The sequence below is a fragment of the Arachis hypogaea genome, chromosome 17, assembly GCF_003086295.3.
Source record: "Arachis hypogaea cultivar Tifrunner chromosome 17, arahy.Tifrunner.gnm2.J5K5, whole genome shotgun sequence".
NCBI lineage: Eukaryota > Viridiplantae > Streptophyta > Magnoliopsida > Fabales > Fabaceae > Arachis > Arachis hypogaea.
This window is the reverse complement of record NC_092052.1, coordinates 5,722,225-5,733,934: the sequence shown is the minus strand read 5'-3', so window position 1 is coordinate 5,733,934 and position 11,710 is coordinate 5,722,225. Positions and strand designations below refer to the sequence as shown.

The 11,710-nt window shown below is 35.9% G+C and overlaps 2 protein-coding genes across 3 annotated transcripts in view; both read right to left on the bottom strand.

Annotated features, from left to right (window-relative positions):
• Positions 1-4,490: 4,490 nt before the first annotated feature.
• LOC140181093 (uncharacterized) lies at positions 4,491-7,166 on the bottom strand. The gene is made up of 11 exons (XM_072223821.1): positions 7,065-7,166; positions 6,863-6,981; positions 6,665-6,732; positions 6,105-6,582; positions 5,930-6,016; positions 5,636-5,788; positions 5,461-5,547; positions 5,126-5,254; positions 4,902-5,036; positions 4,655-4,766; positions 4,491-4,584 (listed from the first exon to the last, which is right to left on the bottom strand). Exons 2-8 carry the CDS (start codon positions 6,902-6,904, stop codon positions 5,228-5,230), a joined length of 942 nt encoding a protein of 313 aa, XP_072079922.1. The 5' UTR covers positions 6,905-6,981; positions 7,065-7,166; the 3' UTR covers positions 4,491-4,584; positions 4,655-4,766; positions 4,902-5,036; positions 5,126-5,227.
• A 4,253-nt stretch (positions 7,167-11,419) lies between these two features.
• LOC112767228 (uncharacterized) overlaps positions 11,420-11,710 on the bottom strand; it is a 2,233-nt gene continuing 1,942 nt past the window's right edge. For both annotated transcript variants that reach the window (XM_025813114.3, XM_025813115.3), the window contains one exon: positions 11,420-11,710. This exon is cut by the window's right edge. The gene's annotated coding sequence lies outside the window, so the exon portion shown is untranslated.

Here is an 11,710-nt window from a genome sequence, read left to right as displayed (position 1 = left end):
TGCAATATTTAAAAGTTGTAATTTGGTAATATTAGTTTGCGAATAATTTATTTTGGTAACTTGCCCTAAATAAAATATGCAAAATATTGTACATGATCCTAATTTTATTTGGAGAAGGATTTGTGAAATTTGATTTTTTTTAATATGATAAAATATTAATTGAACTCTGCTAGAGAGATAATGAGAAATCTTGACAATGTGTACAATAGACTGGTTATTAAGCCAAATAGGAGTAAAAAATAAAAACCACTCCACAAATTACCCTAAATCCAAAAACTCTCATTCAGTAACCGTTTTCACCCTGACATCGCTCTTTCTCCCCAATAAGCAGCCACCCTGTATCCCCTCCTCCATCACCATTGTGAGATCGTCAACAAACAACCATCCACGTCGTTATTAAAATAATAGAAATTCTTCGCACACAAGCGATTAAGGCTTGTATGCCTTACAAGTCCAATTAAAACTAACGCTCAAAACGTGCTGCTACTATTACGTAGGTTTCACGCGCTATATAACAAAACGTGCGAATATATAACTTCCAATTTTAAAAGATTTCGTTTTCTTCTTCGTTCTCCTTCTTGCCAAATTTCTTCGTTCTCCTTCTCGCGTGTCTTTCCTTGCCTTTTTTATCGTTCTTTTCCCTCATTTATCACTGGTTTGTTCTTCGTCATTGATGTGAGTTCCTCTCTCTGTAACTCTAGCTTCATTTTTTTCGATTTTCTGGTTTCTGAAATCAAATTTTGAACTCGTTTTGAAGATAATGGATGATTCAACCTTAGATTGTCAGCTGAATCAGGGCGAAGTGGATTATGAATTTCAATTTAACGAAGTTTCTGAGGTTTGATTTACATTCAGCTAATTACGATTACTCTGAATTTTGATGCAGTTATTCGTCTATGATTGTCTAGATGAATAATTGGTGATCATTGACTGTGAAATTAATGCGTGAACATAAATCTGTGGATTGAATCTAATGTATTAGTTTTGATTAATTATCTGCAATTTATAGCAGATGCTCGGGTGTAGATAAGAATTTTTTGGGTGTATTTTAGGGGAAGCTTGGGTGTATTTACAGTTTATCGCTTTTTTTTATTTTAGTTGAGTTGTTGTTCGGGTGTAGATCAGACATTATTGGGTGTATTTTTTGTTTTTGACATAGTGTATTCTGCAGCCTCTCTGTGTTGTTGATGACCAGTTTGTTCCGAAGGTTGGAATGACCTTTACCACCATTGAAGATGCTGGAAAATTTTACAGGGACTACGCCAAGGCTGCAGGTTTTTATACAAGAGTTCGGAGCACAAATAGAAAGGGAAACGAGATTAAGAATCAGTTGATTACATGTAGCAGAGAAGAAAAATAGAAATCTAAAATATCTCCGACCGAGAAGATAAATCCGACAGCCGGTTTAAACTGTCCAGCAAGAATTTATATACACACATTGAAAGATGTTGGTGCTTGGATCATTTCAAAAGTTGTGCTGCATCATTCACACCCTTGCTGTCCAATTAAAGCAGAGATGCTCAAACAGCACAGGGAACTAAGCATGTCCATTCATCGTACAATAGAGAATAACGAGGAGGCTGGTATTAGACCAAGCAAAACTTACCAATCATTTGTTGTGGCAGCTGGGGGTCACCGCGAGTTAAATTTTATTGAAAAGGATGTGAGGAATTACATTACGAGAGAAGTGCGAAATGTTTCTGAACAAGAAGATGTGAAGGAATTCGGAAAATATTTGTTAAGAATGAAAGAGAAGAATCAGAATTTCTTTTTTGAGCTTGAACTCGAGGAGGATCAATCGATTAAGTTGGCTTTTTAGGCTGATGCAAGAAGTAGAGCTTCCTTTGAGTATTTCGGAGATGTTATTTCATTTGACACCATGTACAATACAAACAGGTAATAAACTGTCCCTGTTTATGATGTTAAATTAATGTTTTTTTATGAATCTGCCGCAGAAGTGTATATTGGGTGTATAAAATCATTTTTTGGGTGTACGTAATAATTTTTCATTCTGCACTATGGTAATTTGTTTCAGGTATAATTTGGTTTGTGGTTCTTTTGTCGGGGTGAATCACCACGGTCAGTCAACACTTCTTGGATGCTCTTTGATGAAAAGCGAAGAAATTGAATCATTCAAATGGTTATTTCAATGTTGGCTTCGTTGCATGGGAGGAAATGCTCCGAAAGGGTTTCTCACCGATCAATGCGCATCAATGAAAAGGGCTTTAGAGGCTTGTATGCCAACAACAATTCACCGTTGGTGTATTTGGCACATCATGAAGAAGATTCCAAGCAAATTAAACGGGTACAAGGGACATGCAGAAATTGAACAAGAAATGAGCCAAGTTGTTTGGAACTCTCATAGTAAAGACTCATTTGATAGGAATTGGAATGATTTTCTGCTGAATTTTGGTCTTGTGGACAACAAATGGCTTTCAGGTAATGTTTGTTTAAAATCTACAGCAGAGGTGTAAATTGAATTTTTTTCGGGTGTATTTATAGTCTGTTTTTGGGTGTATTCTGCAGATCTCTATGAAGACCGTCATATATGGGTTCCAATCTATCTGGATCACCACTTTTGGGTAGGGATGAGAAGCACACAAAGGAGCGAGAACATGCATTCATTTTTTAACAAGTTTATTACCCGAAACAGCTCGCTTATTCAATTTGTCAAACAATACGATAATTGTCTCGGAAGCAGGGAGCAAGCAGAGAGAGAATCAGATGCTGCAGATTTTCATACGGTCATACCGTGTGCAACCAAATCCTCCATTGAAGCTCAGTTTCAAGATGTGTACACTCATTAAAAGTTTAGGGAAGTCCAAGCACAATTCAGAGGAAAGGCAAATTGCATCACTAGATTAACGAATTCCGCTCTAGGCTATTCAGTATATGAAGTTGGAGAAGAAGTTTCCAGCTCAATATTCAACAAGTTTGTGGTTACTTACGACTCAATAGCAGTCGAGGTAAAATGTCAATGCTTATTATTCGAGTCAAGAGGGATATTGTGCCGTCACGCACTAAGCGTGTTAAGCTTTGAACGAGTAAGCCAAGTGTCACCTAGATATATACTGGAACGATGGAGCAAGAAGGTAAAGAGGCGACACACACACATCAAGAGTAGCCACGACGAGCCACTGTTGGAGCCAAGAAGCAAGAGGTTTGACGAATTGGTTTTTCGTTCGCAAAATATTTGCGAATTTACATCAGAATTGGAGGAGCTGACTGCAATTCTGCACCATGCGTACGATAACGTCATGGTTGAGATGGAATCAAAGGAAGGGGACATCTTCTTTATCTCACGAAGACGCCAACTTGGAATCCGTTAACGAGCTTCAAAGTCCTCCAAGGATTCGAACAAGAGGACGTCCAAAAAATAAGCTAGGTTCAAAGTTGGACAAACAGATTGCAAATGGCACAAAGAAGAAGAAAACGAAAGCTTTAAATGAGGTAAAAATGATGTTCTTTAAATATGTGGTAATTAAGTTTAATTTTCTCGTTAATAGTTTAGCTAATATGTGAGTTTGTTATATTCAGTTAAACCTCTTTGATGCCGCATCAGTGGTGCATTCAAATTCCAGCCAATATCAATGATGTGTTATGAATTATCAGTTCAGGGTACCAGCATCAGCGGATAACTCTTTGGGTGTATAGTTACAGAATATGGGTGTAAAAGCACTGTTCTTTTGGGTGTATTTTTGTGAATTTTCTTATGTTTCACATTTTACATATATATACATATATATATTTCACAATCTATTGTTTATGTTATAAAATATTGTTTGTTTTTTTTTTACTACGGTTTAAGGGTTTTAGGGTTTAGAGTTTAGGGTTTTAAGGTTTAGGGTTTAGGGTTTTAGGTTTTAGGTTTTAAGGTTTAGGGTTTAGGGTTTTAGGGTTTTAGGGTTTTAGGGTTTACAGTTTAGGTTTTAGTGTTTAGGGTTTAGTATTTAGGATTTAGGTTTTAGTGTTTAGTGTTTAGGGTTTAGGGTTTAGGATTCAAGGTTTTAGGGATAAAGCATCAGGGGGATAGAATTTTGGGTGTATATTCAACTTTCTTTGGGTGTAAAAAATGTCAGGTCATGGGTGTATATTTGGTTTGATATTTTCCTTCATATTATAGTACCTGTAATTCAGACATTTTGAATACAGCAGAGAGAATTTTACTCATAATTGGCAAATTTTTATAGCATGTGTTCAATTTGTTACAAGACTATATATAACAGTTACATTAATCAGTGTCAATATCCTTAGAATCTATATGACAATATGGACTCAATAACAATGAGGATGGCTTGGACAGTCTTATTGCATTACTTCCTCTAATGGCTTCAGCTTTATCTTGATTCATTTTATGGAATAGAATCCGGGAAGCACATTCTACTCTAAAGTGGTCCACCTCGTCCTACAGTTAAAAAGAATATTCTGTTTAACCAACCATGTTAATTGAGTAAAGTAATACAAAGTTATTTAGTTTTAAACACATTTACCTGGGTCCAATTGTCCCACTCATACTTTTTCCTTTTAATGTTTGCGGACTGAAATATCTCAAGCCACTTCATTACGTAGATATCACAGTCATAGCTGAAAACCAAGAAAATAAATTACAAATTACATATAGGAAAGTTTCATTTTCAGAGTGAAAGATTTATACCTTGTCTTTTGGTCTGAGATGTGAAGGTATGGTGGTACAATTTCCTTGTCCTTGTCCCTTGTCTTCAGAGGTGCCCCCCAGCATATACTTTAATTCGTGAAATTACATATCCCTTAAAACACAAAACAAATCAGTAATACATGAATAAATTCAATAAAGGGATACACCCAAAGGAGCACAAAGTTACACCTTATATTGAACATAAATACACCCAACTATTAAAATACAGAACACAGAACCAACGTACAATGAATGTATTCAGGGCAGTTCTCTCATCGGACGGAGATTTCATGTGATATGGGTTGACTATATAAAATTTTCACTTTCTTGTATCAGCCAACCATAACCACCAATGTTGTAAATGGCAAATAGGTGCAAATATCTGAAATATGTTCAGATTGAACAATGTTTTAGTTTATTTGGCACATAAGTAAAAAATGGTAATAAGAAGTTTTAGAAATGAAAACTTACATAACGATGCGATGCTAATTTTTTATGGTCCAAGAAGGGTATAAACATTGAGTAGTCTTCCACCTTGAACGGCTTATTCGTTTTAGGCCGTAAGAATACCCCTTATGGATGATTTGCAATGGCCATGTTCTGCAAAAATTGTGAACCACCAAATGAATACAGAAAATACACCCAAACGAATCTAGAAAATACACCCAAATGAATACACAGCTTACACCTAATTTAACACAGAAAATACACCCAAATGAACACATAAAATACACCTGATTTAACACAGAAAATACACCCTAAGGAATGCAGAAAATACACCCAAAATTCGTTTAAGCAACCCTTACCACAATATCAGGGGGGAGACAGTATACTTCTTCTTGAAACCTTTTAATCTTTTGCTGGTTTAGGATGAAGCACATGGCAGAGACAATCTAGAAAAAGATGTCGAAATAAATTTTACATCAATCAGCATTGCAGTTAATTTTGGTGATAAAAACATTAATATTATTGTAATATTACCTCAGCTTCTATATGTGTTTCAGCTGCGAGTGATGCAAGGTAGAGTTTTGACAAAGTGTATCTATCTTGGGCTTGGAGTGTGCAGACCTTGTCAAACTCATTAGTTAGTTCATCTGCGTATGTCTTCACTCGTATGGTCCAGAGAAAATATACCTAATTTAACATAGAAAATACACCCAAATGAACACATAAAATACACCCGATTTAACACAGAAAATACACCCGAAGGAATGCAGAAAATACACCCGAAGGAATGCAGAAAATACACCCAAAATTCGTTGAAGCAACCCTTACCACAATATCAGGGGAGAAACAGTATACTTCTTCTTGAAATCTTTTAATCTTTTGCTGGTTTAGGATGAAGCACATGGCAGAGACAATCTAGAAAAAGATGCCGAAATCAATTTTACATCAATCAGCATTGCAGTTAATTTTGGTGATAAAAACATTAATGTTATTGTAATATTACCTCAGCTTCTATATGCATTTCAGCTGCGAGTGATGCAAGGTGGAGTTTTGACAAAGTGTATCTATCTTGGACTTGGAGTGTGCAGATCTTGTCAAACTCATTAGTTAGTTCATCTGCGTATGTCTTCACTCGTATGGTCCAGAGGTAACATTTCTCTTTCATGTCAGAAGTATCTTCATTCGTCCTCGCAGGAGTTTCAAACTTCTCGAAACTCTCTCCGCCACTTTTTTCTTTTGTTGTCACCCCACCACTTGTAATTTTTTGTACCAGATCCCCTAATTGTTCTAGCAGTTTTGGAGTTTCTGGAGTTTTTGCCCTCCCTCCATCTTGCGTTGACGCTCCCTCCTGTGTTGTTGCTTTTTCTTGGCTTGAATCAGTCAAGCCAAGGCTGAATGATGGCATTGGATATGTTTTAGGAACATACGATGCTGTCCGTGCCATCATCATCAGCGCAACAGCGTCTTCTGGGGCTGGATTACTGCATGATCATGTATAACGTATTATAAGAATAAGAATATACGAATGATAACCAAACATTGATTTTACTCTGATGAACTTACATTTTAGATGGAGTTGGGGGAAGCGTGGGTGTGCTTTCTTCAAGTTGTTGGGGGGGGGTTTGGGAGTGCTGCAGGGTTACATAAAATTAATCATGTTATAAAAAAACTAGTCAGGGATCAATCGTGAAAATATACACCCCAACAGGGGCAATATACACCCAAATTGTAACCAAATACACACCCAAGACTATTTCTTACCTTTTTTAGTTCCTTCAATTTGTAGCACAGGGGTTGGTTCATTTTCTGTCTCAGGTGTTTGTTCAATTTCTGACATAGTGGTTGTTTGGGACAGTGGTAGACAAACTTGAATCGGAACTCTAAACAAGAAGAAAAATAAAAGGTTAACAAAGCCTCCGAAAATAAAAAGGTTATAAGGTTGAAATTTTCTTGAAAAACTCACATTGCAAGCGCTTCGGACTGTGTCTCTTCCCTCACAACCATCATGTTCTCTTCAGTTGGCTCACTGGCTGACTCTACAACCAGACTCAACCTAAAATACACCCTAAGAAAATAAAAAATACACCTGAAGCATTCAAAAGAAAGACATGTTTTGTTTTTTGAGAACTTACATACTTGCAATTTTTGCTTTTTTTCCTGCCTTTTTTTCCTCGAATAAAACATTAAAGGACTTTTTTTTCTAAAAAAATATATACAGAATTAGAAGTAGAAGGCAATAAAAGAATAAAAGTAACTGTTATTTGAAAGAGAAATTACATGCTTTCTGCTGGTTTGTTTACGCTACTTTGGTCTATGTGTCCTTGAGATGAAGGATCATCACTTTCTAAGTTTACATCCGGTATTCTAAACATAATAGAGTACATGTTATTCATAAAAAATACCATACTATTAAATCAGGATAAGAATATTTTATCAAATAAAGCTTCTTACGTTTCAGATGAGACATAGTGACCTTCCGTCGATCGCAGGTCAGCTTCCTTCTCCCTGGAAAACAACAAACAATTATTAGCAATGAAAACACCTTAAAATCTAAAATATACACCCCGACAAGACATACCCCTGTGCAGCAGATTTTTCATTGTTTTCCCTTAAGAATTCATTTAATTCTTTAGTTCCAATTTCAGATCTGACAGTACATGCATAAAAGAACATGTTAACAAATATAATTTTGATGATAGATGGTAATATAGCTTACAAAGTACTGTACCCATGATAGGATTGAGCTTGCTCAGGAGATGAATCCTCAACAATGACCTTTTTCTTTTTGGATTGTGTCCTGGGGGAAAAAATAAGTATGAATCAGAAATACAAAATTAATTTGATCACAAAATACTAACCAAAGAAGTGCTTACTTTTGTGGTGTTCTCTAAGTCTTTTTCTTTATTTTTTGCTTCTCTACTGGTGATGATTCTTCGCTTCTAAAAGTTAATAAGAGACGCTCTGTTAATACATAAAATCTTGATAATAAACCCAAAGGAAAGCAGTAATAATTTTAGAACATTACTCATCATTTGATTCAGATTCTGAATTAGAATCCTCCTTAATCTTCTTTCTTTTTTTGGACTCCATTCTAGAAGGCAAACAATTATTATTTATAAACATACTAAAAGGGACAAAATACACCCAAATAAATGCACCAAATACACCCAAATAAATTCATAAAATACACCCAAATGAATTCATAAAATACACCCAAATGAATGCACAAAATACACCCAACTGGATAAACAAAATACACCCAATTGGATAAACAAAAATACATCCAAGTATGTTACTTACTTTTTGGCTTTTTAGGTGGGTTGTTTCCTTGTTGAATCCTCTGAGTCTTCTTCAGTTTCAGACTCAGAGGTAGAATGGACCTCACTTTCAGCTGTTTCAGTCTCAGATGATGATGATGAACTTGCCTTTCTTTTTTATTTTTTTGGTTTTTCTTTTTTTTTTCTTTTTTCTTTATTTCTTTCATTTTCTCCTTTGTTTCGGCCATCTTTACAATTCCCTGAAACATTAGAAATTTTAGTTAGCAGCATTCAGGTAAATAAAATACACCCAAGATATTTTGTTCACTTACCATATGTTCCTCCATTTCTGCCCTCATTCTTTCAACTAACTGCTCTTTAGTCCAGTTGGCAATCCAGGGTTCTGGAGGTCTTTCTGCCCTCTTCTTGTCTTTATTTTTTGATAGATGAAAGTAAACTATCATCAGGGCAAACAGGCAGCCATCAATTGCCTTTTTCTTTTGCAGATTGTAATCTGTTATGCCCTTGATGATAAAATTCAAAACATGTGCTCCCCAGTTCCGCTCTGTTATTGTGTCCATCTTGAAAATTGGTGCCATGCGCACAGGGGAGATTTTGTTTATTGTTGTTGGTAACAGGAACGCCATCTGTATATAGAGGATGAAAATCCTCTTGAACATGAGGCGATCCTGTTTATTATCAACACCAATAGCCATCATCTCATCTGTCAGATTTTTGAGGGTCTTCCCCTGAAATCTTCTAAAAATTTGTTTGTCGTCTTCAGAAAGATCCTTATAATTGACTTTCTGAGAAAATAGATCTCCTTCAAAAAGGAAAATAACATAGTATGAAAATCACTTGAAATACACCCAAGCATCAGTTGAAATACACCTGAATATGGCTCATATACACCTATGTTTGTAGCGAGTTACCTGACGCGTTGATGCCAAGCACAGCCTCTTATTTTTTGGTCTTACTTTAAAAGAACCGTAGCCGGTTTCGAGTCTGTTTTCCCCTAATTTAAAGGAGTTAGCCAACTCCCTTAATATTTGGTGATGCACCCTTAGCGGCGAGATGTGCATCAGGCCACCAAATTCCAAATTCCTAACAATTTCTTTCTTTTCCTCGCTCATATTTCTGAATTTGTCACTTAATAAATGGGTTGCACACTTAAGGTCTTTGGTTTGCTGTAAACAAAGCAAAATTAGAGTCAGATATATTTCTATTATGAAAAACTGATTTGATCAAAGACATATATTTGTTCTTACATTTTTTCCAGCTTGATTTTTGTCTGCCATTTTTTCTGAAATGAAAAATACACCCATAGATATCAGTCAGATACACCCATAGAATATGGATTCTTATAAGTATTTAATTAGATCAATTCAAAATGATGTTCCAATTCACTCAAACATGCATAAATATACAAGGTCAAGCAATATACACCCAAGGACAAGCAATATTTAGAACACTTGCAACAGTTGATTATATTACATTATATCAGTTCAGAAATATACACCCAACAAATTATGCCATATACACCCAATAAATTACTCCATATACACCCACCAAATTACGCAATATACTCCCAAACATCAGTTACGAGAAGAACTAGAACAAGAAGAACAGTAAAACCTAGAACAACTAAGAAGAATAGTAAAACTTAGAACCAAGAAGAACAGTAAAATCTAGAACAAGAAGAACATTAAAAACAGTAAAATGAGAGCTAGAACAAGAAGAACAGTAAAACGTAGAAGAACAGTAAAACCTAGTTCTTCGATTTTGAAATGTGGAAAATCTACAAGATGAGTAAAATAGTAACGTACCTTGAGTAATATATCTTCGTTTTTTCTGGAGATTGTTGATGGAGAGCTCTATCCTGTGTTGATGGTTTCTGCTAATCTTCGCGACGAGTTCTATCTCTTCAGTTTGGAATGTTGCACGAAAATGGACGGTTTGTATTTTCTTCGAAGGAGAAGTGGAAGAGTGCGCCATAACGAGCGCTTTTTGCGAAGCGCAACCGTTGAGTTGTGCGCGTGTAAATGACGCTCCATTCAAAGTGAGTGAGTGCGCGTGTATTTTTTATGGGGTGGGCCAACTTGTAACACTTGTAGGCCGTTTTTGCTTGCATGTGTAGCAGTGACCATTAAGAATTAAAATAACTATCTACATCCCTAGTGAATTGAACATCCATCACATTTGCGGGTTGGAGAGAGTCGACAACGACCAGATTGTGAAAGAGGGCAGAATTAAATCAGAGGAGTTAAAGAAGAGAAAAAAGAGAGCTAAAGATTCTATATCTTCATTGATTGTGGATATGTGGATACATAGCAACCAAAGCTATGGACCAACAAATTTTTTCCCATCTCTGCCATTGATTATGTATCTTCATTGATTGTGGATGTATAGCACGGGGTGATGCACGTATGAAACGACCGCCTCGTCTATCCCTTATATGTTGTGGATGAAGATGTTGCGACGGTGAAACCCGCCAGCTGCCGGGGGCTGCGCGAATCGCTCTTTGTGCGCGAAGGGGGTGTTCGAACGTCCGCAGTGAGCAGGACGGCATCGGCGAGTGCTCTGGGCGGCGACGGACCGGTGAGAAGGGAAGAGATGAGGCGAGAAGAAGACTCTGAAGAAGTGAAATTACATACGGAAAAGGGGAGTTGCGGTACATGTAACTACCACTTATTGCAAATACTTATTTTTTTGAATTCAAAATGAAAAATTATTAAATATTAATTAAATTAATTATCATCTACTCTTAATTTTCTTTTTACCCCTATTGTACACATTATACACTAAACTTATGGTCTCCCAAGTCCCAATACTTTCTCATATTAATAATATTTTATTTTTGCAAGAGTTTTCTTAAAGTTTGAGTAACGAAATTATATGTCAAGCTTGAAACATTGTAGCCATTTTTAGAGCATTTGTTCTTAATTCTCATTCTATTGGCATAGAAGAGCTTCTAGTTTAATTCTATGGTTCCTATACTTTATATTTCTCATATGCAATTTGGCATGACATCAATGATAAATCAATTAGGCACATGAAAAGGTGACAAAATGATTCTCACTCTTATTGTTCAAATTTGGCAAAGACATAAAAATAAGTATAACCCTCCCCTTTCTTTTTTACTCTCCCAAAAGTAAAAACAAGGACCCTATTTCCCTTATGATGTAACAATGTTACACAACTTTCTTCCAAGTCTATCAACTTATATGTACAACATTTTTTGGAGACAAGAAAAGGGTGTCTCCACAAAGTGTCTCAAAAAGAAATGAATCAGTTGTATACCATATAGAATGATATATCCATCAAAAGAACAAGAAACTTGCCAATCAGCAAC

What these genes read in the sequence shown, in the direction of transcription:
- LOC140181093 (XM_072223821.1), bottom strand. Translation starts at nt 6,904, where the DNA reads ATGAACCAACCCCTGTGCTACAAATTGAAGGAACTAAAAAAG. An exon ending in AATTGAAGGAACTAAAAAAG is followed by an intron (nt 6,733 to 6,862) that starts GTAAGAAATAGT and finishes GTAACCCTGCAG; the next exon opens with CACTCCCAAACCCCCCCCCA. An exon ending in AAATGCATATAGAAGCTGAG is followed by an intron (nt 6,017 to 6,104) that starts GTAATATTACAA and finishes ATCTTTTTCTAG; the next exon opens with ATTGTCTCTGCCATGTGCTT.